At 34.7% G+C, this 27,630-nt stretch overlaps 3 protein-coding genes and 1 long non-coding RNA gene across 6 annotated transcripts; 3 read left to right on the forward strand and 1 right to left on the reverse strand.

The window, feature by feature from the left end:
• Positions 1-435: 435 nt before the first annotated feature.
• LOC113705458 (serine carboxypeptidase-like 17) lies at positions 436-4,596 on the forward strand. Its single transcript, XM_027227309.2, has 14 exons — positions 436-655; positions 731-876; positions 1,809-1,885; positions 1,973-2,095; positions 2,279-2,384; positions 2,469-2,506; positions 2,635-2,736; positions 2,920-3,006; positions 3,098-3,250; positions 3,329-3,400; positions 3,501-3,619; positions 3,964-4,077; positions 4,178-4,238; positions 4,322-4,596. Exons 1-14 carry the CDS (start codon positions 513-515, stop codon positions 4,403-4,405), a joined length of 1,425 nt encoding a protein of 474 aa, XP_027083110.1. The 5' UTR covers positions 436-512; the 3' UTR covers positions 4,406-4,596.
• A 3,318-nt stretch (positions 4,597-7,914) lies between these two features.
• Positions 7,915-11,195, forward strand: LOC140013309 (uncharacterized). The gene is made up of 4 exons (XR_011820400.1): positions 7,915-8,347; positions 8,434-8,458; positions 8,614-8,645; positions 8,920-11,195. It is a non-coding gene; the product is annotated as an uncharacterized lncRNA (long non-coding RNA).
• A 6,885-nt stretch (positions 11,196-18,080) lies between these two features.
• Positions 18,081-23,250, forward strand: LOC140013633 (uncharacterized). 3 transcript variants are annotated; one of them, XM_072063082.1, is made up of 8 exons: positions 18,081-18,229; positions 18,329-18,798; positions 20,687-20,725; positions 20,913-20,983; positions 21,647-21,711; positions 22,086-22,179; positions 22,270-22,358; positions 22,597-23,250. In XM_072063082.1, exons 2-8 carry the CDS (start codon positions 18,347-18,349, stop codon positions 23,017-23,019), a joined length of 1,233 nt encoding a protein of 410 aa, XP_071919183.1. In that variant the 5' UTR covers positions 18,081-18,229; positions 18,329-18,346; the 3' UTR covers positions 23,020-23,250. The 3 variants fall into 3 exon arrangements, with proteins under 3 accessions (XP_071919183.1, XP_071919184.1, XP_071919182.1); XM_072063083.1 differs by having other exon boundaries at positions 18,085-18,229; positions 18,362-18,798; XM_072063081.1 differs by having other exon boundaries at positions 18,085-18,798.
• A 2,760-nt stretch (positions 23,251-26,010) lies between these two features.
• On the reverse strand, positions 26,011-26,851 carry LOC140013825 (uncharacterized). Its single transcript, XM_072063995.1, has one exon. The coding sequence runs from the start codon at positions 26,675-26,677 to the stop codon at positions 26,147-26,149; it is 531 nt and encodes a 176-aa protein (XP_071920096.1). The 5' UTR covers positions 26,678-26,851; the 3' UTR covers positions 26,011-26,146.
• Between the last annotated feature and the right edge of the window lie 779 nt (positions 26,852-27,630).

Below are 27,630 nucleotides of genomic sequence, written 5' to 3' on the forward strand. Positions count from 1 at the left end.
AATCACTAAATTGAGCACCCTCGTGTTGTTGAAACTTTACGGTTTAATTTTTATTAATTCTTTAGATTTGTAGCATTGTTCTTTAGATCTTATTGTATCTATGTATGTGTGAAGTAATTTTTGTCATTAGTGTAAATTTAATTTAATGAAAATATGGTGTTTTATCCAAAAAGAAAAAAAAAGAAGAAGAATAAATGAATATCTCAAATCTTTGAACTCAATTAATTAAGCGTTTGGTAGTCCTAACTCCTAAAGCTAGTCGTCCACTTTCTATCTTGAACTGCAATATTTCATTTCTCTCCTTAATAATTGTGCTCAAGTACTAAACTTATTTTCCAACCAACCAAATCAAATTAGAAGAGCTAACTTGACCAACCGGCCGAACATATATACGAAACAAGGAAATGGAATTGCGTAAACAACCAGGCTATTTGCTTCACTATTTGCCCCAGGCCTGGACTAGCTTCTAGAGTTCTTTCACTCCTCCTCTGTCCTCACAGAATTTGGTTCACATGCATGTGCATGAGTTTGCATTAACAGGCTTGATACTTAATTTACTTCTTCTTTTCCTTCTCTTTAACGTTGCAGATGCACAAAACATTGTGAAGTCCCTGCCAGGTTACCCAGGAGCATTACCTTTCAAACTTGAAACTGGGTAATCCATCGTTTAATCTCCTTCTTCTTCTCCTCCTTCATCGTTTAAACTTGATTGCATTAAACTTGTGGTCAGATATGTTGGGGTGGGAGAAAATGATAGCGTGCAGCTGTTCTACTACTTCATCGAGTCGGAGAGAGATGTCAGCATGGACCCTCTCGTGCTTTGGCTCACCGGTGGCCCCGGTTGTTCTGCTTTTTCCGGTCTTGTTTACGAAATCGGTATGCTCTCTGCTTTTTCCGGTCTGGTTTACAAAATTGGTATGGGTATGCTCTCTTGAGTCTCGTTCCAACTTTTTTCCTCTTTTAGCAGGCGGGGAGCTAGACTTAAGAAACGGACAAGACTTGTGGAAAACGGACAAAATCGAGAAACTGTTACGTTTATTAGACATTAGTGGGTGGGATGATTTAGTTTAGATGATGATAAAAGATTGGGATAATTCTGTTAATTTCACTGAACTCTCTTGAAGTTTTTAATATTACAGTTAACTCTGTTGATGATAAACAATGATTATAATAATATTCATAATTTTTCAAAAGACAAGCCATTGATTAAAAAGGGAAAAGGTAACAGAAAAAAAAATAATTCTTCTTGACCAGACCATATATTGTGGTCAAACTATTTCAGTTATAACCATTAAATTGTAACATTCTATCATTCAAATACACTAATCAAGGTAGACGTCTCCTTCCTTCTAGCATCAAATATGTTATTGCTATTGATGATGATGGAAGCAATCATCTTTGCCAACAACCCAATTATTCATATTATTGAGCATAAAAAAGCTACTGGATTACGGAAAAATATAATTTGATAGACTGTACTAAAATTATTATCCCAAACTTGCACTTTTGTTGATGTTTTGCCTTTTAAAAAATTTTTATGATTATTCATACTAAGGAAATTTAGATGAGGGCAATTTTGGGCATTCATATACTTTTTTCCGTCTTACGTCGTCAAGATGAAACCCAAACTTATGTACTAAGAGAGGTATGTGTAATTTTCAAAACGTGAGGAGAGCTGTCTAAAATTACTAGAAACCTCAAGGGAGCTTTCTGAAATTATCCTAAAAGATTTGAACAATAATAGTTTATTGACTACTAAGGTACTTTATTTACCATCCACTAAGCTGCAGCTACTTCTTTAAATGTAGGTCCTTTGTCTTTTGATGATGAACGTTACAATGGAAGCTTGCCTTCATTGCATGCAAATCCTTATGCCTGGACAAAGGTGCACAATTTATATCAGATCCATTAAACTGCTCTCAACATCTGTATTGAAATTTTATTTGTAATTTGCTGCTCATGTGTTCAGCAGATTGCCAGCATTATCCTTTTGGACTTGCCTGTTGGTACCGGATTCTCGTATGCAACTACTTCTCAAGGTTACTTCTCCTCCGACACTAAATCAACGAAGGATGCTTACCTTTTCCTGCAAAAGGTGACTTGAAAAAATCTCCCAACCATCAGTTGATTTTTTAATAATTTTAGTGTAGCTAGCATATCATATCACTTTGGAGAAGAAATATCGCGGGAGGGACCGATATTAATTGATTCTCTTTTTAATCTTTAATTGAATTGACACCCGAAAGATGAATAAAACTATGATGCTAATCCAATGCAGTGGCTGTTGAATCACCCCAGATTCATGAAGAATCGCCTCTACATTGCTGGTGACTCCTACGCAGGGAAAATTGTTCCAATGGTTGTTTTAGAAATATCAAATGGTGGTAATGCGATTATTGTAATAAGTTTTTCATGATGGAAGTAGCTTCCACCATGCTCAAAATGAAACTGATCATTACTCTGTTTAGGTAATGAGGCTGGATTGAAGCCACGGATGTCAGTCGAGGTGAATCCCTCAAAATACACCTTTTTTTTAAAATTTTTCGGTTTCAATCATTAGTTTGCTACACTTTATGCTGGCTATACTGATATTTGATAATTTTAATTTCTGTGTTTTTCCAAATCCTGAAAAAGGGATACATGGTTGGCAACCCACTAACGGATTCTAGGAAGGATGAGAACTGGAAAGTCCCTTACGCTCATCGTCTGGGACTTATATCAGATGAGTATTACGAGGTTTTACTTTCTTCCTCAACTTTCACAAACTTCCTTTAACCGTTGTGTGCTTTAATTTGCCTGTTCCACAGTCCCCAAATGATAGTAAATGTGATGTTTCATTTCATTTCATCACATAGAGATCCCTCTTTTTTTTTGGGTGAAAAATTGACTAGATCATTGAGGCTAGCTATTTAATTTCAGCGGGCTAAAAGTAGCTGTAATGGGGAATACATCAATCCAAGCCCAAATAATACAGAATGCTTGTTTGCTCTTCACCTCATTCAAGAGGTAAGGTGCAAAATACACGAGTTCTGACTATTATTTATTTGGCTTCAATTCCGTTAGCATCACGAGATTACAGCAACTCCTTCCTATGCAGTGTATCAGTGGTATATACCCAGCTAACATCTTGGAACCAAAATGTCAACATCTAGCATCAAGAGAAGGACTCCAATGGGATCAAGGCTATTTGGAAGAAGATTCAATTGATATTCTCCTCCCCTCATTCGATCAAGAAAAACCAAAGTGTCGGGTAACTTCTTTCTCCTTCCATTTTTATATGCACATTACGCAATTTCTAAGATTTTCTAAAACGTGATCTCATATGTAGGATGATACTTATGTCCTAAGCAGAGTTTGGATGAACGACCCAACGGTCCAAGAAGCTCTTCAAATTCGGGAAGTAAGTAAATCAAATGGGGGGATATCATTATCCTTGATGTGTTTTGGTTGTACCTTCTGATATTGTAAAATGACCAACTTTTCTCCCGTGCAATTACAAGGGTACAAAAGAACAATGGAGAAGGTGCAACAGAAGCATATCTTATGATATGGATGTTGCAAGTGTGTTCGACTATCACCAGGTTCTTATTAGGAAAGGATATCAGGCATTAATATACAGGTTAAGTATATGTCCTCTTGCCTCTCCTGACTTGTTACATTTTTTAATCGTTTCTTGTTCTCTTTAGTTACAAATTGAAGATCCGATCAACACAGTGCTTTTCTACAACAAGGACAAAATGGACAAAGATATAGATTCTTAAACAAAATTTTCTATAGTTCAACTATCATAGGAAAATATGCATTTCGTAAATTAGATTATCAGTTGGAGTAAAATTATAAGACCTGATGGACCAAATAATTGAGAGTTTATCTGAATAAGGCCTAATGATTTGTTCTGAAATTGCAGTTATAAGTCCGGTTTTGATCCCCATTGTGTACCCTATTTCTTTTGTTCCCCTGCAGTGGTGATCATGATATGATGGTCCCTTACCTTGGAACACTTCAATGGATACGTGATCTCAATCTAACTGTTGAGGATGATTGGCGACCTTGGTTTGTCAATGGTCAAATTGCAGGGTCAGGTTTCATTTCCACCTATATTCAACAGTTTCTTTGCAATATATACCAAAAATTGTGTGACCTAAGCTAACAGCAATGCAATAATTTGTCCTTACAGCTACACACTGAATTACCAATTCAATGAAGATGTATGCTGTTTCACATTTGCAACAGTAATGGTAAGAAAATGTTAACCTAATTCCTTCTTCGGATAACGCACGAAAGCATGGACAAAGTAATACTTTTCTTCTTGTTTTCTCAGGGTGCAGGTCACACTGCTCCAGAATACAAACCAAAAGAATGTTTTGCCATGATTGACCGGTGGTTCACTAATTATCCCTTATAGATCGAGATAAAAAAAAAAAAGAGTGTTCCTAGAGTTTGTAGGACTTACAATCACATCTATGTATTTTGTCCCATTCACCTTAAGACTTGATGTTGTATCAAGCGTTTAAGTTGAGATATCAATATTTGTGATTTCGTGATAAGCTTTACCCATTCCCTTTTGAAGTACACAAAATGTGTAAAATCCAAATGTGAATCGGCGGCCTTCTTTGCAGGCTGATTAATAGCATCGTACCTCTTTTTTCAAAAAAAAAAAAAAAAAAAAAAATCAGTTGAAACCGTCAAAAAATCGACCAAACGCATGAACTGGTTGGATAATTTGACCTCGGTTTCCAAACTTTTCTTTCTTGTTTTTCTCAAACACAATACAAGTGACCTAACTTGTAAATCTTTCATTTATTATCAGGAATAAAAAAATATCGTTAAATCACTCACATCCTTAAACAATCTATAAATCAAGGGACTTTTAATTCCTATCATCTTATCAATTTAACATGGGAGATTCCAACTTGCATTAGAAAGCCATGTAGGCTTTTAATCCCTATCATCTTATCAATTTAACATGGGGATTCCAACTTGCATTAGAAAGCCATATTCCCTACGGAAAGCTCTCGAATTGGGTATATTTTGGTTTAATTTAGTTTTACAATTAGTTTAATAACTAATTGTCTCTGCCAAAGTATCTATTATTCGTTTTTGTAGCTTTCTTTTCCTTGTTTGTTTCCTTAAAATGGGCCCTCAAATTGAATTGAAGTAGTATTCAATTACCTTGCATGCAGACAGTAGTAATCATGTAATAAGATCGATTGTACTGACAGGTTGATTTATGCTTCCTTTGTCGTTTGTTACCATTCAGGCTTTCAAGTATAACATTTAGGTTTCATATTCAATTTACTTGATTGTTTTGCTACAGATTGGTTTTTCATTTGTTATAGGGTTAAAAACAAAAAGCCCCCTGTGATAAGCCTAATACACAGAAAAGCCTCCCATGATTTCTAAATATACAACACAACCCCTCATGCTTTGAACTAAATTGTAAAGGTGACGGAATCCGTTAAACTTAACGGAAATGACTTATTGGAACCTAAAAAAAATTTTTTATACCTAATTTTTATCAAATATACCTATTCTACCCCTTAACTCTCAATTCTCTCTACTTAGAAAATAAAACAAATGATTTTTTTGAGTTATCTTTTGTTTAATTATGTAAGGGTATTTTGGTCATTTTGACCATTTCCGTTAAGTTTAACGGATTCCGTCACCTTCACAATTTAGTTCAAAGTATGAGGGGTCGTGTTGTATATTTTAAAATCATGGGAGACTTTTCTGTGTATTAGGCTTATCCCAGGGAGCTTTTTTGTTTTTAACCCTTTGTTATATGAAACTTGAGGATACATGATAAGACTACCAACATCCAAGACCTGCCTCATAAGGTTATATTTCTTGACATATAGTAACTAAAAGTCCAAAGTACAACGAATCATGTACCAGCACGAGCTGCTCATTCCCAGATCTTCTCTTAGTCTCTATCTTTGCATAAGGATGATTATTTCTTCTTTATCAAACTTCTTGATTTCAGGACTGAAATCCAACAAAAACACATGATGGAATCATACACTTAATGGGGCAGAAATTGTTCTAATTTTAAGCAATATATGTGTTCATCTAAGTATCTGCAATTTCACCATAAGAACGCTTCTAGACGCAGGGGAAAAGTTGATTTGTATCTTGTTCATCCAGTGGAGTCCTTGTTAATAATACTACGCTACTACCTGTTGCTTTTTTTTTTGAAGGTATGGAAGGTGCAACTTCACCCTCTTTACCTTTGAATTCACGGTCAATGGTACAAGGGTCTACTACTGTACAAAATCTTCGACGAAAAAAATGATCGTGCATGGAAACATGTAATAGAGGGTCAAAATCTTGAAGGCAAAAAGGTTCTAATATGCGGGTTTTGCAGCATCTCTTTGGTTGCTTGTGGTATTAATGGAATGAAGCAACATCTTGTTGGATTAAAAGGTAATGTTAGTTCATGCAAAAAAGCATCACCTGATGTTCGTTTCTTATTAAAAGGGTCATTGGAAGAGACAGTGCAAATGGTAAAAGAGAAATAATTGGTCTAGCATGCAAATTAAACCAAATAATAATGATGATGTTGATGACGATGAAGAGCAGTAGATGAACCAGATTTTACTGGCTATTTGTATGAATTGCATTTGGTTGCTGATTTCACATGCAAACATGTTTTTATGAATAAAATGTCCTTTCTGATGTCTTTTGTTTCTTCAAGCTAAGTGACTCTTTAACATATATAGCTAAATGTGTGAATGCCATTTCCTCAAATTGAACCCAATTGCTGACGTGGCGCTCTCCCATTGGTCAATTGGTGGTAGTCCTCCAATTGATTCCAATTTGATGAGCTGTCGTCCTCTGATTCATTGATTGGTGGTAGTCCTCCCAATTGCATATGAAATCGATGCAAATTAACGAAAATTTTTGGATTCCTTTTTTTTTTTTTTTTGTTGTCCATCAGATCACATCTAATTACCAATTCTTTGCAATTAATTGTTAATCGGTCATAGCTAATTTTTGTGTTGAATTACGCTTAATTTGTCCATTCAACAAATTACGCTTAATTTGTTTGTTTGTGCTAAAATTTTTCTTCCTTCTTTTTTGTCCAAAAATCGCATTACAAAAAAAAAAGGAGACCAAAAAAAAAATGGACTCTTTTTTTTTTTTGTCCATCGAATCGCATCTAATTACCAATTCTTTGCAATTAATTGTTAATAACAAATTTAGTGTCATGTTTTTGTCATTCGACAAATCATGCTTAATTATTAACTTTTTCCTGGTTGTCCAACAAATCATCTCTAATTACGCGATTCTCGCAATTAATTGTTAATTAAATGTCATGCTTTTTGTCATTCAACAAAACATGTTTGATTAACAAAATTTTTCAATTATTAGAAAAAAATGCCTTCTTTTTTGTGGTTGCCCAAAAAACCAATTATCGAAATTTTTTCTTGTTGTCCAACAGATCCCATCTAATAGTGTGGAGCTTTTGGTCGCCCAACAGATCATGTCTAATTAACAATTGTTTGGAATTATTGAAAATTTTGCCTTCTTTTTTTTTGTGGTTGCAAAAAAAAAATTGCATTTACTTATAAATTTTTTTCAGATGCCATAAAAAATGTCCTCTTTTATTTGGATTGTGCAACAAATTATGTTTCATTATCAAAATTTTCCAATTTAATGTTAATTAATTAATTTAACCGCTTCTGATGTTATTGAAACGGTGCTATATCCTCTAATAATGGTTACCTGTTGTTAAATAAAAATATTTACCTATTGTTAATATTAAAAAAAAAAAACCTCTCTATTAATATTTTCCAGAGAAAAAACTTTTCTCGTATATTTGCCTTGAAAGTTGCAATCACCCGTTACTTGCATCGATTTTAGAATCTTTTTTCTGCCTCAGGCATCACTTCCGATTACTTTCATTTGGTGGGGAGTTGTGTTTGATGGGAAAACTTGGATGTCTATTTGACAATATTACCCGCCCTTTATCTTTCATTTTGCTCTCTCTGTCTCTCTCGTTGCCGTTCCTCCTTTTTTATTTCTTAATCATGGGCATGTTTGTAAAAATGGCGTGGCCGTCACTGTGGAGTGCTGCAAACCATCACCTTTCAGCCTTGCTCTGTTCGGCGTCAATCCGGTGCTTTCCCTTTGTACAGTGGTTTTTCACATTGCCTGATTTGCTCTGCCAGGACTTCGGCGGCTTGCTCAATCCGGTGCTTTCCCTTTGTACAGTGGTTCTTCGCATTGCCTGATTTGCTCTGCCAAGACTTCGGCGGCTTGCCATCATGATCCGTGGTAGATGTGCAGCTCCTGCCTTGTTTCTCCTTATCCCTTACTGTTGCTTTTCCGCTAGACGGAAAAAAAGGTTGCTCATCAGCTTGCTTCTCCCTTTGCTCTTGCTTCTTTTAGCCTTTTGCGTTGCTAAATTTCTGAATCTGTTTCTGCTTGCAGACCTGCTATTGCTGCTGTGTTGCTGGTTAGTGCCTTGCCCCAAACTCATTTTACTTATTCTTTCTGCATTTTGTTGAGTTTTTTTTTAAAAGAAATTAGCTTAGTACCTTGTTACTTTCCTTCTTTATCCGTTTCTTTTTCCCCTGGCGCACCAGTTTTATTTCTCTGAATTTGTTTCAGCTTGCTGAACTACTATTGCCGTTGTCCAGCTGGTGAGTGTCTTGCTCCGAGCTCGCTTTTTATTTGTTCTATCTGTATTTCTTGCGGTTTTCTCCAACAAAAATTAGCTTATTACCTTGTTATTTTTCCTCCTTTATCAATTTCTTTCTTTTTTCCACGCACCAGATTAATCCCTTCAATTTTTTCATTGCTCTTCAACTTATTAACACGGGTTTATTTTCCCCTTGACAACCCCTTTTATTGCTCTTCGATTTTATTGTGCCTCCGCCTGGTCTTATTTGATTCTGGCCTGTCTATTCTCTACAGACAAACAGGTTAGTGCTTCTGGTTCTCCTCTGTTCCCCCTTTCTTTTATATTTTGCAACTTAGCTTCCGTCTCCATTACTTGTATTTCCTGCTATGTCGTTGGTTACATCTTGTTTGCGTCTTGCTTCTTGAAGTCTTGAACTGCCGGACCTCAGTAACTTCTTCCCAGGACTTTTCAATGATTGTTTTGGCCTAACAAGGAGTTATTCAGCTCCTGTTCTTGTGCTATTACACCTGAAGGCTAAAAAAAATACAGCCATCCTTGCGTTGCATACTGAACTACCTTTTGCTGATTATTTTATGCACCTATTTCGCTTTTTTCTCATTATTTGTTTGCTGGTTCCTTTCTTATCTTCCTGCTCATTGCTTGCTTATTAATTTTATCTTCTTAACTGGTCAATCTTAACAAATAAAACATACAATTAATTGCCTTTTGCATATTGTGTAACTCTTGATATATTAGTTGTCTTTCCAATTAGCTAATATCACCAGTAAATTACAATTAAATTGGACAGTACTGGGCATAATGGATTCCCCTCCTAGTATATCTAAATGCGCCATATTTCATGTTATTTTGATGTAAATTGCCACTTTTAGACATTGAAATGGTGATAATTTAGAATTTGCTTCTTGAAGTGTTTGAATCATATTGTTGTTTTTGGAGAATTAACATATTTTAAACATGAATTCACATTTGTATGGTATAATTTCAAGGGCAAAATGGAAATAAAATGTGTTTCCCTTCACACACACACACACACAAAAAAAAAAAAGCACATCATCTCCCATTTCCCTCAAATTTCATCCCCCAAACCCTATTTCTAATTTTCAACCACCAAACCCCAATTTCTAACACATATAGCTTTATAATATGAATTAATATTTCCTATACTAACAGTGTATACATTGGATGAATGACAACTATGCAATATTTGAATTTGAACTCCAACTTTTGCATATGTATCATGGATCCAACGGTAATAATGTATACACTGTTAGTATATATATAAGATTTACTCTTATAATATTACATAATATAAGCAACAAATCACGAAATTGCGCTATTTAGACAAAATTTTATTATGTGTGCTGATTCACTAGTGCTTCTCGATCGTTTTTACCTTTTTCCAATCTGATCCCTAGCTTCTTTCTTCATCGCCTTTTTATGAAGGTGTATTTGTTCAAGTTTTGCTATTAGGAACTGGGGTTTGGTTACTTAACATCAAAAATAGACTTTTAGTGTCTAAAAATGGGGAGAAGGGGTGGTTTTTTTTTTTTTTTGTTTGTGAAGGGAAATGAATTTAATTTCCATTTTGCCTTGAAAATCATGTGAACATAAGGTAGGCATGCATTTTTTGACTGAAAAATTGAACAAAAATGAGCTCTAGGACCAAACGGGCAAAATTTTTTATATTTGAGAGACTATTTTAGCTGATTTTAAATGTGAAGGACTGAACAAGTTTTCCTCGAAAATATTAAAGACCAAATTGATAATTCTCCCTACAAACTTGTGTTTACATTTCTATTCTTGAGAAAAGCAATGTACATGCACTCATTAAAAATACCTGTCACGATGTACTCATTTACGAATGACTTAATAAAAATCAAAGTTCATTAAAAAAATACATTTTTGAAAACGAAGCCAAATTTTTTACTAGATCGAATACTAATACAACTCTATGTCCTAGTGTCTTAGTGTAATAAATTAAGCGTTTTCTGTGTGGATCCTCAGACTTCTCAATTGAAAATCAAGGTTTTTAAATAAAGAAGAAAGACCTAAAAGCAAAATTTTCCAAGAATTTGTACGTCCACCAAAAAGCAAGGGCCATTGAATAACACCAGAATTGGTTAAGCTACCATCCAAGTAACAATAGAATAGAGATCATCCACGTTTCCTTAGACCTTAACACCACATCTATGAGTTATGGCATATCCAACGAAAAGAATTGAAGCTAACCGTTTTCTTGACGGCAAGATGTTGGGGTGATAAATTCAAAGATGAATGATTCCCAACTTTATTCCTATTGGTGACTTTCAAACATGACAAGGTAATGAATGGACAATTGCAAAGAAATTGGAGAAGTGGGACGGGTTTCGGTGACCAAACCAAGGAGGACTTTGACACCAGATTTTGGATGCTGCCAAGCTGATTGTGAAGCCACTTGAAAAAGGCAAATTGTGAAGCCTATAGATGTTTATTTTTCCTCCATTTACTTTCACGTTGTATGAAGACCCAAAAGGTTGCTATCTTCATTGATTAGAACAATTTACATTAATTAGAAGCATAACAACATTTTCACCATACACCAAACTTCTCCAAACCAACTTTCTAACGTGCCCTTCGAGTCTATAGCTTCCTCCTCCGGTCAATTTACGCCTAAATACAAACCGAAACAAAGTCAAGAGTGGTGGGCATCAATAGCAAACCAAGACTTCACACAATATTGAAGATAAATTTTAATTCACTTATAATGTGTTTCTTTTATGCCTGTGTAAAATATATATAATTATTCATTGTTTTATTCGAGGTAAATTACATACTTCCTTTGGTTTTCCAAAAAAAAAAAGCAAAATTTACGACCTTCCATAGTATTAATATGACTAAAGAAATTCTTTAGGGAAATCGTGTGCAACGCTAAATTTATAACTTTGACGCGTTGATTGTTTATATGATGATGCGAAGTGTGAAATTAAGATGGAGGGATGCGAATTTATCCATTCTGTAGTCTGTACAAATAAATTTGATCTTGCAATAAAGTAGATATTGAATAATCAGACAGCCCTCCCACCCCCGCAACCCCTCTTTTGAAATATTTCAAATATTCATTGTATCTATTGAAGCAGTCCACAACTAAGAGACATGTAGACCATATTGAATTTGAAGGTGTCAATGAGAATAAATTTAAAAAGGAGGAAATGGATGAATCCTGGGAGCCTTCTACAGAAAAATTTTTACGTTTGTGATTACTTTTATACTTTATATATATCAAATCGTTACGGTACATTTTTTCTACAAAAGCTCCTAAAAATAGCAATCCAAAACAGGGCCTTAGTTTGCATCGGAGGATTGCTGGATCTCATCCTTATGCATACTAGATTATAAATTCTATCTACAGTTTGTATTTGCTTCTTTTTTCAGTGTGGAGGCACGTACTAATACTATAATACATAATAAAGTTGATGTTTAAGTCTCTAATTATGCTACAATATAATTGCATTTATGTGTTATTCTTTCTACTACAACCTCATTCAGTTAAAGTTAACTGATCATTTAACTATTTATCAAAAAAAAATTTATTTAGCTGTGCCCTGTATGATACGCTGTCTTGAACTATTCCGTCTTTAGTTTTTGATGCTTTTTAAGAAAGGAAGAAATTTCTTTACACTGATAGTATATATAAGTTAATCCCAAAAATTTAGTATACATGAACAAAATATATCACATATAGAGAGTGCAACACTTAATGTGGCCTCTATTTGGATTTCTCAATTTTTGAAAATTAATTTTTTCATATGTAATACTACAGTAATATACAAACAAAAACAATTCCAAAAACACCATATTCATACAATCTATCAAAAATAATTCCAAATATATATATATAAAAAAAAAATACACCACTACTCATCACTCTCCACCACCACGGCCACCACTCCCACACCCGCGACCCTCTCTCCTCCCTCCTCTCTCTCTCTCTCTCTCCGCCCATCTCTCCTCCTCCTCATCTTTTTTTCCTCTTTCTCTCTCTCCTTCTCCTTCCTCCTTTCTTCTTTCCCTTTCCCTGCCACCCAATTTTCTTCCCCTCCACTGATCGCAACTTTTCTAATTACAATCAAATCTGATTGCGACCAAAACGATCGTGGTTAGAGGGATGGCTAAAGTCGCAGCCACCATCGATGAGCGGGGGAAGGGTTTGGGGTTGGAGGGAAGGAGGGGAGGGGGGAGAAGGGAAAGAAAAGAGGGAGGAGGAGGAGGGGGAAGAGAAAGGAGAGAGGGGGAGGAAAAGGGAGGGGGTGGCGGTGGGTCGTGTAAATTTTTTTTAAAAATATCTCAAAAAAATTGTAAATTATAAAAATACTCAAAAATATATTTTAAAAGTATCTCCAAAAATATTCCAAAAAATATTTATAATAAAATTTTTTTATATATACAGCTATAGTAAAGTTTTTAAAAAAAATATCTCAAAAAATAGCTAAGCTAAATAGAGCCGTGATTGTAGACTATATATTATAGCAAATTCAATAACTTCTAGAACAAAAAGTAATACAATCCACCTGCCGCAATCTTGGATATATACATGGACGATTCCATACGCTTTGGTTGTCAGAGTTGCTTTTTAAAGCTACAAATTCAATACAAGTGTATTATTCACACTTACTTTTTTAAAGTTAATACTTGTATTTAGACATCAATAAAGCGGTAATCCTGTCAGTATCTTTTAGAATTGCTCTGATCATTTGCCTTTCATGTATTATATCACTCTATATATAAAAAATCAAAATTCCAATATAAACCCCCAAAATTTTGACAACCACAACTCCGAAACCGAGCTGTCTTGCTGGTTCAACCAGTGCGCAACAAGTAGCAAGTCACGTGCAAGGACTTGAAACGCAAGAATTAAAAATTGAGGATCACTTTAGTGGGTGGCATTGGACATTCATTGAGACCTAATTCATACTCCATCCGTCCCACTTTGATAGTCCTGTATTTCTTTTTCATTTGTCCTAAATTATAGCCCACTTTCCAATTGAAGAATGTAGTTGTATTTTAATTTTTCTAAAATACCCTTATTCAATGTAAGTAGTTATTACTATAAACCTACCCCATTTAATGAAAGTTGATTCTTTTTTTACCATCAATTCAAGTTCCCAAAAAGTTGTAGCATATTTAATGTGAGGGTATTTTAGGAAAATAGCAATCTAAATTTACTTTTCCAACAAAGTTAACTATTTTTTCTTAAACTGTGTGAAAAAAGAAACAGGACTATCAAAGTGAAACGGATGGAGTAGGTTAGATTTTTGGAAAGATGAGATCAATTATGAAAGTGTATTAATGTAATGAAAGATAATAATTGTTATATGAAAAGTGTATAAATAGTAGATTAGATGGAATTTAGGTATATTAATGAGTGCCATTGAACATTCATTAAAACGTAATTCATGTTTTAGATTTTTGAAAAAAATAAGATTAATTAAAAATATATATAATAATTATTAGGGACGATTTCAGAAACCTCCCCTGAGATTCGTGAAATATCACTAAGCTCCCCGCGTTTTCAAAATCTCTCTTACCACCCCTCAAGTGATTGTGGTGTCACATGTCACTATCAAAATGGATGAATTGTCAACAATAACCTCATTTCTTCTAGCAATTATTTAGCATATGAAAAGCAAAAAAAAAAAAAAAAAAAAAAGAGAAAGAAAGCATGTAATAGCCTAAAGCCCAGGAAACAATTGGTTCACTTACCAAAAAAAAAAAGTTTTTATTTCTAGTTCAATTTTTTCCTTTAACATTGGGCTTTATAATTTGACTTGAATTTGGGGCCAATACATAACAGTTTTGACTTTTCATGTGCACTTAGTATAAACTAGAAGTGGCAAAATGGATTCATATCCACCAATCCATCCATATAAACCAACCTTAAATGGATTTGGATGATCCATATAAATTCAATGGTTTTAAATGGATAACCATTTAAATCCAATTATATTGGTGGATTTAAATGGATTATCCATCTTATCCATATACATCCATTTAACTTAAAAAATAGAAAACACATTTATAAAAATGTGAAATAAAATCTTGTGGGATCATCTATTCTTTTCTTCGTAATTTTCTCATATGTCAAATTAATTTTGTAGGCCCACCTATTCTTTCCTTCATAACTTCCTCACATGCTAAGTTGCCAATAACATTAATTGCATTTTATTTGCTTCTAGTTCCTAGACTTCTTCCATCCTTTTCAAAATTATATTTTAGTCTCTACTCTTGTTTTTTTTTTAATTAAACCCTCATGTAGTAATGATTGCAAACATTTATATTCTTAAATAAAGAAAAAGCGAGAATGCATCATGCAGTGTCAAAATATTTTTTTTTTAATTCTTTTATTTATAAAAAGAATTTTTCTAACGAGTGTTCCCGCAACATTGGTTAAGATATGTAAATGACACCTTTTTTTTTTTTCCCAAATTCTCATACTTGCAATCCCTCTCCCCTTATCACCCAACCCAATTATCCAAAAAAAAAAAAAAAAAGACACCTAATTTACTAAGTAATATAAGGTAGCTTGTATATCAATGGTATAATAAGGAGTTTCATACATTTTTAGGTACTACGTTCACATGTGATGAAAATATTTTACTTGTCAAATAACATAAGATTTCTTATTAGAATTCACTTTTATTCAAGACATCACTCTTGAACAGGAGTGCAAAAAATTGGAAACGTAAACTTCTTTTCACTATAAAGCCATATTCAATTCATTCAAAAGTTATAAAAATGTAGCCAAGTTCTTAATTGTTCATTACTTTTCAAAATGATACTTAAAGTAATGACAAAAGGTTAAATTGACCACAATAGTTAAATTTTCTTGGAACTAAACTAATTTTATGAAGAACTGAAATAGAGTAGTAGTACAAGCATTTGTTATTACCAAAAGGTTTTAGGTGATTTAAGGATAGAACTTTGGGGATCTATATTTTTTGGGAAAAAACATTTGAATCTTAAATTTAGAATTTGGGAGAGTAAATGGATAAATGGATGGATCATGGTTTACACTATCCATTTAAATGACATCCATTTAGATCCATTTATTAAATGGTTTTAATTGGATTGGATCAATTTGATCCACTATCCATTTAACTAAAACCATTTATCAACCATTTATCCATTTTGCCACTTCTAGTATAAACCATTATTGATATTGTGCCAAGCATCTTGATAATTTTTTAATATAACCAATTTTTTTTTTAAAAAAAATTATCCATGGCCACCTTTGCTTTTAGTTTCATACTTACCTAAGTTCACTAGTTATTTCTTAATCTATTATCCTTAGTTGGGGTAAAGAAATCAGCACCATGTCTTTTGACATCCAACACTGGTAGCAAATTTAGAAACGAGAATAGGGTCCTTATTATTACCCTTTCGATATCTTTTTTAATATGTTTTGTTTTATTTTATTTTTCTTTCAATTTTCTTCCTTACATTGATATAATCAGAACATGTGGCTACGATAATGTTCTTTGGAATATCAAATTTTTTTTATGCATACGTCCAATAATAATACCCTTATAACAAGGGTGAGTTGAAAGGAAACTAACTTTGTATATATTGAAAAAAACTGGGGTGGTTTTGAATGGTTGTTCTTGGGAGTTTTTGTAAAAAAAAAAGGTTAAATATATATTTTTCTATTTACATTGCTGATTACAAAGTTTTAAAGTTCCAAAAAGGTGTACAAATAACATAGCACAAACAAATAAATAAGAGTAAAATGTCATACTTTTTGATAGCTAGTCATTTTTCTTGTACCAATTTCCCCTCAATTTTGCCCATTTTCTAAAGCTATTTCTGCCTTTTAATATTGCTGCCAGGAAGCCAACGAACCGTTGCCTTCCTAACGGTCATTCACCTCTCTCACTTGCAGTCCAATTTTCATGCATTTCACATTTTGACCCCCTCACTTTCTACGTACATTTTTTTTGGTCAGTTTAAGGGTATTAAGGGAACTAAAACTCTCTCTCTCCTCCAAAATGCATTTTCTATTAATACTTTTGGTTAGAGGAGCTGACATTTATTATTAGCAAAATGTCAATTCAAAGGGTGGTAAGAGAGATTTTGAAAACGTGGGAGGTGCTTAGTGATATTTTATGAAACCTCAAGGGAGGTTTCTGAAATTATCCCTAATTATTAATATGTATGTATAAATGATAGGTTGAATGAAATTTAAGTATATTAACAAATGCACATTGAACAGTCGTTAAGAAAACTCAAAAATTAAATCTCAAAACTAACGAGGCCTTCCCTCTGTGGAATGGACCCAGAATGCCCATCCCTAGCCTAGAACCACCCAGTGATGACCTTTTGACCGAAAGAAAAAAAAAGGCCTAAAACCACCGACTGGTTCGATTCTTGCCGTGTCCACATTATTGTCAACGGATTTAAATTCGAACACTGACCATTATTGATTTTCATACTTCAAGAATTATGTCGTTAAAGTTCAAACAAATATCAAATACTTGTCACCACAAACGAGAAGAATTTTTTTTTTTTTAAGCAGAGAAGAATTATTCAACATAGTGACTCTACCACTCAATTATAAACTAGTAATAGCACAGGTATTAGTAAATTTAGATTGATCATTATTTGCAATAAATTATATACTCGCATTATAAATATAATTTTTTTAATTACCTTTCTTTTAATCTTTTTAGCTATTTTTTATTTTTTATACATCATATCACAAAAATATAATAATAATAATAATCCATTGAAATACTTTTTTAATAATTTTCTACCCCAACATACTCCATAATATTCGATATTATGCAAAAAAAAAAATGACGAATATAGTTGTATTCTAATTTTTTTCTTAGAAAGAATATTAGATGAACCCTTTTAACTTATTTATCCCATTTTTTGATAATATAGCTAAGATTTGGTTGAATACTTATCTTTAACCAAGTTTATTTAAGTCCAAGTTCAAGCTAAACATAAGCTCAACTATCTTTGATTCATTTATATGTCATTTTCCAATTCTATGCAGTGTCAAAAAATTTTGTTCATTATAGTCCGCTCTAATTGCTATTTTTTGAAATTTTTATAAAAATATAATATAGCAATTTAATATATATATATATATATATATATATATATATATATATATATATAAGGTAAAGTGATGATTAAAAAATATATTTATCAAAAATGTAAAAAAATTTTTAAAGCAAAATTGCAATGCGAACATTCATATTCAATTCATTAGTAGGTGAAATTGTTTTTTTTTTTTTTTAAAAAGACGCACATTTATTGTTATGAAATTAGTTATAACTTGACCCGTAATTATTTCCATAGTTAATTGTCAATCCCCATGCTGATAGACCAGGTCAAATCAAGACGGTCTACTAAAGAAAGTAGTTAGTATTTATTAGTTGTATTATTATACATTAAATCGCCCGTCATAAAATACTGCCATCGAACACGCTTTCCTTTCTTCCATTTCTTCCCCTTTCATTTCTTCCTCTTATTCTTCATCACCGGTCCGCATACGTTAATAATATACTCTTACTTGCACCAGAAATCTATCCGCTTCCTGTACATACTTTTCCTCCATCTCTTCTTCTTCTTCTTCTTCTTCATTTTTTATTTTTTGCCCTCTCTTTGTAAATTGTTAATTTGTTTTTATATCTTCAGTCAAGAATAGTTACCGAAATGGAAGCGGTGCAGGTGGAGGAGCTGACCTCGGGTGCGAGCGGTCGCATAATTCCGGTTTGTAAAAACCTCCGCCGCGCGGTTTTCTCGTACGACGCGGTGCGGCGTGGTTTGATATTAATCCAGTCTATTTTCTTATGGATGATTGTGCTTCTCCTCCCCCACCGCCACTGCTCGCCTCCGTCGTCTCCGTCGTCGGTGGCGGATTCCGCATCGGAGGAGTGGTTGATGAAAAAGAGAAAATTCCGGAAAGACGAGGAGGATACTCTTAGACGTAGAGCTCTAGCTGAGGCGTTGCAGATGGTCGCTGCAGATGCAGGTGCTGGTATGGAGTCCGAGAGCGACTCTGGAAATGGAAATAGCCGGTGCCTCTGGAGCACTTCCTTGTTCTCTGGAGTTCGAAGGAATGCTTTGTTTTGTCGCTCGTGGCTTCCGGTTTCCGGTGAATTGAAGTACGCTCTCAAATTTCCAATTTTTCATTTTATTTTGTGATCATTATTATTATTTAAAAAAAAAAAAAAAAAAAACCTGTTAAGCAGTCTTAGGAGTTTTCCGTGTAGTTTTTGTTTTGAATCCGGATGGCCGTTTGAAGCTTCAAATTTTCCATGTCTACGTGTTTGATACGGAAAATAAGTTGTTGGATATATTTAGTGATGAGGATTGTGGATTGCTGGAAGATGCAAAATTTCTATGGTAGTTGGGATTTTGTTGAGTATTTTATTTTTCTGTTAAGAGTTGTCTAATAGTAGTATTTAAAGAAGGAACCAAAACTTGGACATGGTCTTTGGAATTTTTAAACTGAATTTTATAATATTCTTTTGCGGGAAGCATGTGGTTCTTAGTGATCTGGAACTGCATGGCATCTGCACATGCCGTGATTTTATTAATTTTTAAGACGCCATCATGATTTGTTCTAAAGTACTAAAACTTAGTTAGTAAGAGGTGCTCTGTTAAGGACTTAGCGAAATTTGAATAAGGCAATCAACTCTTTGTTGATATTGAAATCTTGTGAGAGATAGGTGGTCATAGTTTGCTTTTTCTCCTTCTGGATGTAAGTGGTTTGCTTCATTGTCTTCTGGGTGGAACTTTATTAATCAGTGGACAGTTCAGAGTTGAGAATGCAAAGCAGAAATCGGAGTAGCATGCAAGCTTGAAAACCGAATTACTAGTCTATAGTTAGTTATCCCAATATTTCAGTCTTGCTGATATTTGGGATATAGCAATTGTGGTTTATATCATCCTGTCTCCTGGTTTGTTCTGCAAATTCTGCATGTTATGAGTAGACTTATCTGTTTTTCATGGTAGTCCTCTAATCATTAAGGATAAGGTTATTGTATAGCAAACATGTGCATATACTATGAGCATTTTGAAACATAAAATTTGGGGCACCTACCTACCTCCTCTTTTTGTCCATATGTTTTTCAAAGGATTATTTATATGTAATTTTCACTTGTCAAGCATTATTTCTTCCTCCCTATTTTTGGGATCCACCTTAATTTGCTTAAATTTCACTCATAGTTGGTTAAACAAGATGAAAGATTTAGTTTAGAGTGAGCTATATTGATTTCTATCACTTGTTCTACCTTGGAAATGAGGGCATCTTGCATCTTGGACCACAATTTGATTACAGATCCACCTATTTATTATGCAGTCTCCTGGTTGCATCAATGCGGTCGGTGGTAGGTAATGTGGTTCCATATTTAGTTGCTATCCAAAGTTCATGCAGAAAGAACTTAAAATATACAAGTTTTGGGATGGTCAATTTCATGTATTTCTTTAGAACAATGAAGATGGACATCTTAACAATTGGCTAGAAATTAGCTCATTGGCTTTATGTTAACAATGTCCTAGACTGCTGCTGTATCATGTTTACTGTCTGCCAAATGATTTGTCAATTTTGTAGGGAAAGCATTGAGTGTTGTACATCAAATCAATTATAGCTCTTGCTTTTCCATTACCTAATTCATGACTGAATTGATAGCTTGTACTTGTTGGCATCTTATTTGCCAGTGTTCTTGTGTGCATTGCACTATCTAATATATTGCGTTTTGTCTGAATATTTTCCATGGATATATGGCAAATCTTTCTTTTTTTAGAGACACCTTTTTTCTTGTCGGTTCTTTGTCACTTTAAGCAAATCTTGCACTGCAACAATTCATTTTTTCTTAATAAAATTCTGGATAACCAGGATTTAAACTAGAAGAAAGGCCTAATGGGCTCTGGTGCAGCTAGTCTCTGAGTTCTTGCACATTGAGATCATGTACATATCTCAGTTTTCAGCTGCTAATTTTTTTGCTCCTTTTTGGACGTCTGTATTAATGGACTTGTTTATTATTTCAGAGGCATCTTGATCATCATCCACGGACTAAATGAGCACAGGCATGTATATAATTTGAAAATAACCTTTCCTTTGGGCAAGACAGCTAGGGGCTGGGGGTGTTCAGTGCCTCTCAAATCAGGCTGCAATTTATATCTTTTTTTACCTGACAGTTAAACTGGTTTCCACTTCTGATATTTAGTCAAAATAACAAGACTGAGGTATTTGTTCTGCTCTTTTCATGTGCAGTGGCCGCTATGCTGATTTTGCTAGACAACTTAACTCCTATAACTTTGGGGTCTATGCAATGGACTGGATAGGTAGCTGCTTGATATCATGTCATTTATTTTCGTACACTTGCAAATTTTGGTATTTAACAAGCCAGCTTATTAGCAGTATTCCTTCTAACAGCATTTCTCTTGTAACTCATTAATCATCTTTCTGCTCATTTGGTACCTGTTGTGCTGTATTTGTGCAAACAATGGATTATGATCTCTAAAACTTTAAGTATATACATACCTTGTAGGCTGAAGCTTAGTAACAATTTATAGGATTGCAAACCCATTAATGAATGATAATGACTTAATAGTGGGATAGTATCTAAATGCTAGATCAGTATCCTTGAAATTCATTTACAAGAGTTTAGGGGCCCATCTTTGGATGGCTGGGGTTATTATTACAACACATTGTTGTACTTATGTAGAGAGCTATTTTCATTGAAATAGCATCTTAGTTGAACAGTATTTTTGTCGGTGGCCGCCTGTTGATGACAGTTTCCTTTTCAACTTACTTTTTTAAGATTTTTCTATTTTCTGTTTCATACTTCTTGCTTTTTAGGCTTGGTCATATTCATGTAATTCTATTCGTTAACTTTTTAAGGACACTATCATGTTATGTCTCTTAAACGGTTGCAAATGTACGCTTATTGTCTGTCCTTGAGAAAACGCTGCCTTTGGTGACTGAGGTGCTCATTCCTGTGATAGGTCATGGAGGGAGTGATGGTTTGCATGGTTATGTACCCTCCCTGGATTATGTGGTTGCTGACACTGTAAGTTTTTTTCCATGGATTTCTTTCCCGTGATCCTTCCGCTTCCCTGTGTCGTGCATTAAAAGTTTTACCATCCAATCTCTGGAATTATTTCCCTTGTCAAGGCTATTGTCCTTGGGATTGTAGCCCATATTTGTCATATTACTTCTGGCTTCCTCACCACCTTTTCTCTATAGCTTCTGCTTCCTCACAACTTTGTGCTTCTGCTTCCTCATATCTGGTCAATATGCCATCGTTGAATTAGACAAATTGATTTGTTTCTCCTTTTTTTTTCTTTTTTTTTGGTTGATTTTAAGGGGGTAGGGGGTGTGCTTTGAAGGTGGATTGCTTTATTTTGGTCAATCAATAAGCTAGGTGCTACTTCTGCTGAACAGGGAGCTTTCTTGGAAAAGATCAACAGGGGTCACCCTGGTATACCATGCTTCCTATTTGGCCATTCAACTGGGGGGGCTGTGGTTCTGAAGGCAAGTCTGTTTAATAGACCTAAAAATGAGTTTGAATATTTGGCCTCTGATTGCCTTTTTAAATTTTGAGTTGTCTACTTTTCTGAGCAGGCAGCTTCATATCCCCAAATAGAGATGATGTTGGAAGGAATCATATTGACTTCACCAGCTTTGCGTGTGACGCCAGCACATCCAATTGTTAGCGTAAGTTCATTCTTTCTCTTTTCCCACTTCTTGGCTAGTATTCAAAATTTAGGCAGGGTTAAGAGAAAGAACAGTGGAAAGGGAAGGACTGCATCTGTACTTTTGTGTCGGGACATTTATTTTTGCTCCTATTGAGTTGTCATTTTGTTGGCTTGCCTTTGGTATTGGACTATTGTCTGAAAACGCATTTTTTCCCCCTGGTGACTGATTCAAAAGTATGGGTTTTATTCTTATTCAGGCTGTAGCTCCGTTGTTTTCACTGGTCGCTCCGAGGTACCAGTTCAAAGGTTCTCATAAAAGGGGTATTCCAGTTTCAAGGGACCCTGCTGCACTTGTGGCCAAATATTCTGACCCATTGGTCTACACTGGCCCAATGAGGGTCCGAACAGGCCATGAGATTTTGCGCATCTCTTCTTATTTGACACGTAATTTCAAGTCCGTTACAGTTCCCTTTTTCGTCCTACATGGAACTGCTGATAGAGTCACAGATCCGCTAGCTTCCCAAGATCTGTACAATGCGGCAGCTTCCGAGTTTAAGGACATAAAGCTCTATGATGGCTTTTTGCATGACCTCCTCTTTGAACCCGAGCGCGAAGAAATAGGCCAGGATATTATTGATTGGATGGAGAAAAAACTGAGCCTGGGAAGCTTGAAAATGTAAATTATTATTATTAAGAGGAAACATCGACTAGTTCCCTTACTGCTTATATAGATTTCAGTGTTGGAGTCAGCTCTATGATATATTTCACAAAATTTTTGGCAAGAAGCTAGTGCTGTGGCTATTGCTCAAAAGTTTTATGGTGAGAAGCTAGTGGTGTACTGAAACAATTCATGTCTGAACCCATGATTTCTGTTTTGCTATAATTGCAACATATTTGGTGAGATTTTCCAATTTATCGTGCTTTGGCTGCGGAACTGTTTATAACCACCACCTTGTGTTTTCCTATAGAGTTGAGCATTGTGTTGGTGGCATCTGGCTCTGGCCTGCATCAAACATTGCCAGCTAAGAGATATCTTTTGGCTTTTGATCTACTTGCCCTCTTTTGATGCTCATTAAAAATCGGTACTAATCTGACAAATGTTTACTGGCTTCACAATGCAAAAATTACTTGCAGACTCGGAGGTAAAGCAAACTCAAATAAGGAGAATTATGATATTCACGATAGCTTTAAAAGCAAAATGCCGCATGGATGTTGACATATTTGGTCAGAGACGTATGCAATGCCTCCACGAAATTGCGTCCAGCAAGAACTCTATCCCTGCAGGAAACAAACAATTTAGAGCAAGTCTTCATGATGCGACATGGACAAACTTGAGAGGTGCCCTATCAGCAGGAGCTATTGAACTTCCTGATGAATCAACAGTAGATAGATGTCTTATTGTTCTTTTGCTTGCGCTCAAGCATTTGCAAAATGAAGCTGATGGACTTTTTCTGTCCCGAGCTGGAAGACAAAAACCAAATTACTCAGATATTGGAATCGAGCTCGATTCGGTAAGAAGGAATCAAATCAAACTTCAACAATAATTTGTGTTTGATAAACTTTTAAATTTGGCTCGATTAGCATATAAGTAAAATTTACATGTAAAAAGTTCCAACTACTCGAGTTCGGCTCGACAAAAGTTCTTTCAAACTAAGATCGAGAAGTAAATAAGCCAAGTTTGAACAAATTTCAAACTTGTCAAAATAATGAACTAAATTTGAACACTAAAATCCACGATTTGTTTAGAATAGTTTATACCTCCTATTTCTGTCAAAATGAAAGATGTCACTCATTGAATTTGTCCTCAAGACTACCATTTGTCTGATTCTCGTGTGTTTACCATTTCGTTTTTGGCCGTAAACGTTTCTCATTTTTTGTAGACTTTGAGGTCATTTCTCATTGCAAAGCTATTGAATATTTGAATTAAGTACTGTGACATTTGTTGAGCAGTATTATTCATCAAGTTAGGTGGATCTTGGACTTTAATACCTTCGGAAGCAGCAGGGTGGAGCACCAGTCATCAGGGACTAATGACTAGTAAAACTACAAACTAAACAACAAACCAGAAGTTTTTTGTGACTTTTCAGAAACATTATTGTTATACTCTTTATCACTAAGCAGGTCAAATGTACCAACTAGAATGAGCTTATGCACTGCCTTTTATTATTATTATTATTGCTCCTATCTTCCAACATAGCATATATTTTGCCTTTTTTCCCAGAACAAACATTTTATGCCAATTTCTGTTTTTTTAATTCCTAAACTGTGGAAACGAGATATCGATTTCTTGAATTCTGACACATCACGTGCCGGGCTAAGAGTGTGCCAAACCTTTAGAGGGAATCCTAGAATAAAAATGAGAGTACGTGCAGAAAGTCAACAACAAAATATATGTTGGAAAAATCCATTGTAGAGTGAATGAGAAAATCGTTCTCATAACGGCACTCTTGATAGAATCCAAGGATAATTATCTATCATTCATGTACCTGAAGATTCATGTACCTAGGATTGATGTACTTAGGAATTAAGTATTTATGTACATAATTGTTAATACATGAATTTGGAGTTTTCTTTTCGAGAATACATGTATGTACATGAATGTGGTACTTTGATAAATGTGAAGATAATTAAATGGAATTTAACATTTGTTTCCAATTTCTACAATCACCCTTGGCTAGCATCTAATTCTCTTTTTATTTTGTTTTGAAAAAAGAGCTCTCTCTCCAATTTTTCTTTTATTCTTTTGCATCTTCATCTTTTATAGTGTTCCATATTGCTCTAGTTCGAGTTCGCTGTGATGAAGAAGTTTGGTGCTAACATATTCACCTTGAATCCGTTGTATCCTGAGAGACAGACGCCTACTTAACCTTGAGCACTCTACCTGTAGGGGGCGAATCTGTTTTAAGGAAATTGTGCTCACAAACCTCGGATTGTTATTTTCCATCTCCACCCATTTCTTTCTTTTTAGTTTATATTTATTCTTTCCTATATTGTACCAGCCTAATTTTAATAACAATATACACTACCCAAAAAAAAAAAAATCACTCTTTAGAGGTAGGTGATTTTTCTTTGTGGTGAAGTATGACAAGGAAATGGTCAATGTAAAGTGGGGCATGAGGACACCCCAGACTCGAGAAATTCTATGGCGTCCTTTCAAAAATAAAATTTTCATTTATGCCCTAATAGAAAAGAATTTGTGAAGCCTTTTAATATCCGCTTAAAACATTTATAATCTTTACTTAAATCCTTGTAAAGATTACATTTTGCCTGAGAAACTTTTCAGAAAACTATAAGGGCATTCTTCCCCTGAAATACTCATTTTTATCCATAACTCAACACGGGGTTCTATAGGTTTGGTGGTATATAAAAATTGCATGGTATTACACAATGCTCATATATACACTTTTCTTCTCCAGATTTTGAGGTTGATTATGTCTCTTTCTAATTCTACCAGCACTTAATTGGAAGAGTCTTAAATATTTAAGAGTCAGAAATTAGTGCATGACTTCCCCTTGTAATTTGGGGTGGTGGAAGTGGAAAACTTGGTTCAGTTTCTCCTTAATTACCTTGCATATATCATGTGTTATGGTTGGACTACCAAACTGCAAGAGATGTGCTTAATTTAGCCCTGGGCCTACAATTTCAACACCACATGATTCTCACAATACAACTAACAACAACATAATTAGCTCTCTTATTCTTGATTATCGACGAGTCCTAGGAAATTAACAAGGCAAAACATGTACTAGTAGACTGTCAAAAAATACAAATGAAAAATGGATGATATATATATATATCATCTGACGACTAATTTGAGTGCAAAGCTCTCTCCATATTCTCCGCCATGCCTTGCAAGGACAAGTTAAGGTGAGATGATAAAACATCACAAGTCATCCCCTCCACAGGATCAGCCAAGAAAGACCATTCGATCTGACACCCGAATTTGTCATCATCATCATCATCATCACCCTTTGCTGGCAACAATTTCATGGTTGCTACGTAAGATTTGAATCCCAGATTATTGTCCAGAACTTCATAGCTCAGACAACGTACCACTGGATCAATGGCTAACAACTTCTCATGGCACCACTTGGTCATGCCAGGATTCTTGTTTTCTTCATCATCAAAATCGTCCGAGGAAGGGGGTTTGGAGGCACAGTAGCGAACAAGTCCAGGCTGCCCATTGATCCCTTCAACTCGGTAGCAGGTATCAATGGCAGGGAGCCATTTGTCCAAGCTGCAAAAGTCCTCCAGTAAAGGCCATACCTGTTCTGCTCCAATCCCATTTAGCTTTGCCGTAGCTTTGCCTTCCCATTTCACTTGTTCTTGTGCTGCCATGTTAATTTCTGAGAGAGAAAGACGAGAAGGAATCGAGGAGGGAGGATTGGCAGGAAGGAATATCTACGACCAGAGAGCTTGGACAATGTATAACAACAAATACTAAACGACGTGTTGGATTAGGACCATGGTTTTTATATAGTAGCGCACTACAAACTGTGGGTGCGTGGGGCTGGAGTTGGAGAGGGAAGATAATTAATTTAGGTTGGCCAGACCTTACGTGACAAATTTTAATACAAGAGGACAGAGAAGAATAGGGGTGCAAACGAGCCGAGCTTTGGCTAATCGAGCCGAGCTCGAGTTAATTTTGTGAAGCTCAAACTCAAACTCGAGCTCGACGAGCTCAAAATATCGAGCTCGAGGTTAAAAAATAAAAAAATAATTATTATTATTTTATTTTTAAAAAATAAAAAATAATTATTTATTTTTAAAAATAAATAAAATAATAATTTTTTTAATAAATAATAAAATATTAGGGATATATATGTAATTTTACTATTAAAATAAAAAATATAAATATAAAAAATATATATATAATTGAGCTCGAAAGCCACTCGCGAGCCAACGAGCTTAATGTTTTTGAGTTCGAGCTCGAGTTCGAGATCGACTTAATTAGCTCGAACTCGACTCGAACTCGATATTGACGAGCTCGAGTCGAGCTCATATTCGAGCCGCTCACGATCGGCTAGCAAGCGAAACACCCCTAGAGAAGAAGAACGAAATGAAAATCAATAAAGAGAAAGACTAACTAAACACGCAATAATCTACTCCTTAATGAGTAATTAATGCTTATATATATATATATCTTAATGAGTAATGAATGCTTATATATATATATATCCTAAGTTGGAGGTGAGGTGTTTGACTTTTCTTTTTCTTTTTTTTTTTTAGTTTTATATTTCTCCAATCACCCTTAGGAATGCGTAAGGTGGATATGGTCAGAAATCTCCCAA

The sequence above is a fragment of the Coffea arabica genome, chromosome 8c, assembly GCF_036785885.1.
Source record: "Coffea arabica cultivar ET-39 chromosome 8c, Coffea Arabica ET-39 HiFi, whole genome shotgun sequence".
Taxonomy (NCBI): Eukaryota; Viridiplantae; Streptophyta; class Magnoliopsida; order Gentianales; family Rubiaceae; genus Coffea; species Coffea arabica.

What these genes read in the sequence shown, in the direction of transcription:
- LOC113705458 (XM_027227309.2), top strand. Translation starts at nt 513, where the DNA reads ATGCATGTGCATGAGTTTGCATTAACAGGCTTGATACTTAATTTACTT. An exon ending in CGGTCTTGTTTACGAAATCG is followed by an intron (nt 877 to 1,808) that starts GTATGCTCTCTG and finishes CTTTAAATGTAG; the next exon opens with GTCCTTTGTCTTTTGATGAT. An exon ending in AAGCTCTTCAAATTCGGGAA is followed by an intron (nt 3,401 to 3,500) that starts GTAAGTAAATCA and finishes TGCAATTACAAG; the next exon opens with GGTACAAAAGAACAATGGAG.
- LOC140013633 (XM_072063082.1), top strand. Translation starts at nt 18,347, where the DNA reads ATGGAAGCGGTGCAGGTGGAGGAGCTGACCTCGGGTGCGAGCGGTCGC. An exon ending in CCGGTTTCCGGTGAATTGAA is followed by an intron (nt 18,799 to 20,686) that starts GTACGCTCTCAA and finishes TTATTATTTCAG; the next exon opens with AGGCATCTTGATCATCATCC. An exon ending in CACGGACTAAATGAGCACAG is followed by an intron (nt 20,726 to 20,912) that starts GCATGTATATAA and finishes TTTCATGTGCAG; the next exon opens with TGGCCGCTATGCTGATTTTG.
- LOC140013825 (XM_072063995.1), bottom strand. Translation starts at nt 26,677, where the DNA reads ATGGCAGCACAAGAACAAGTGAAATGGGAAGGCAAAGCTACGGCAAAG.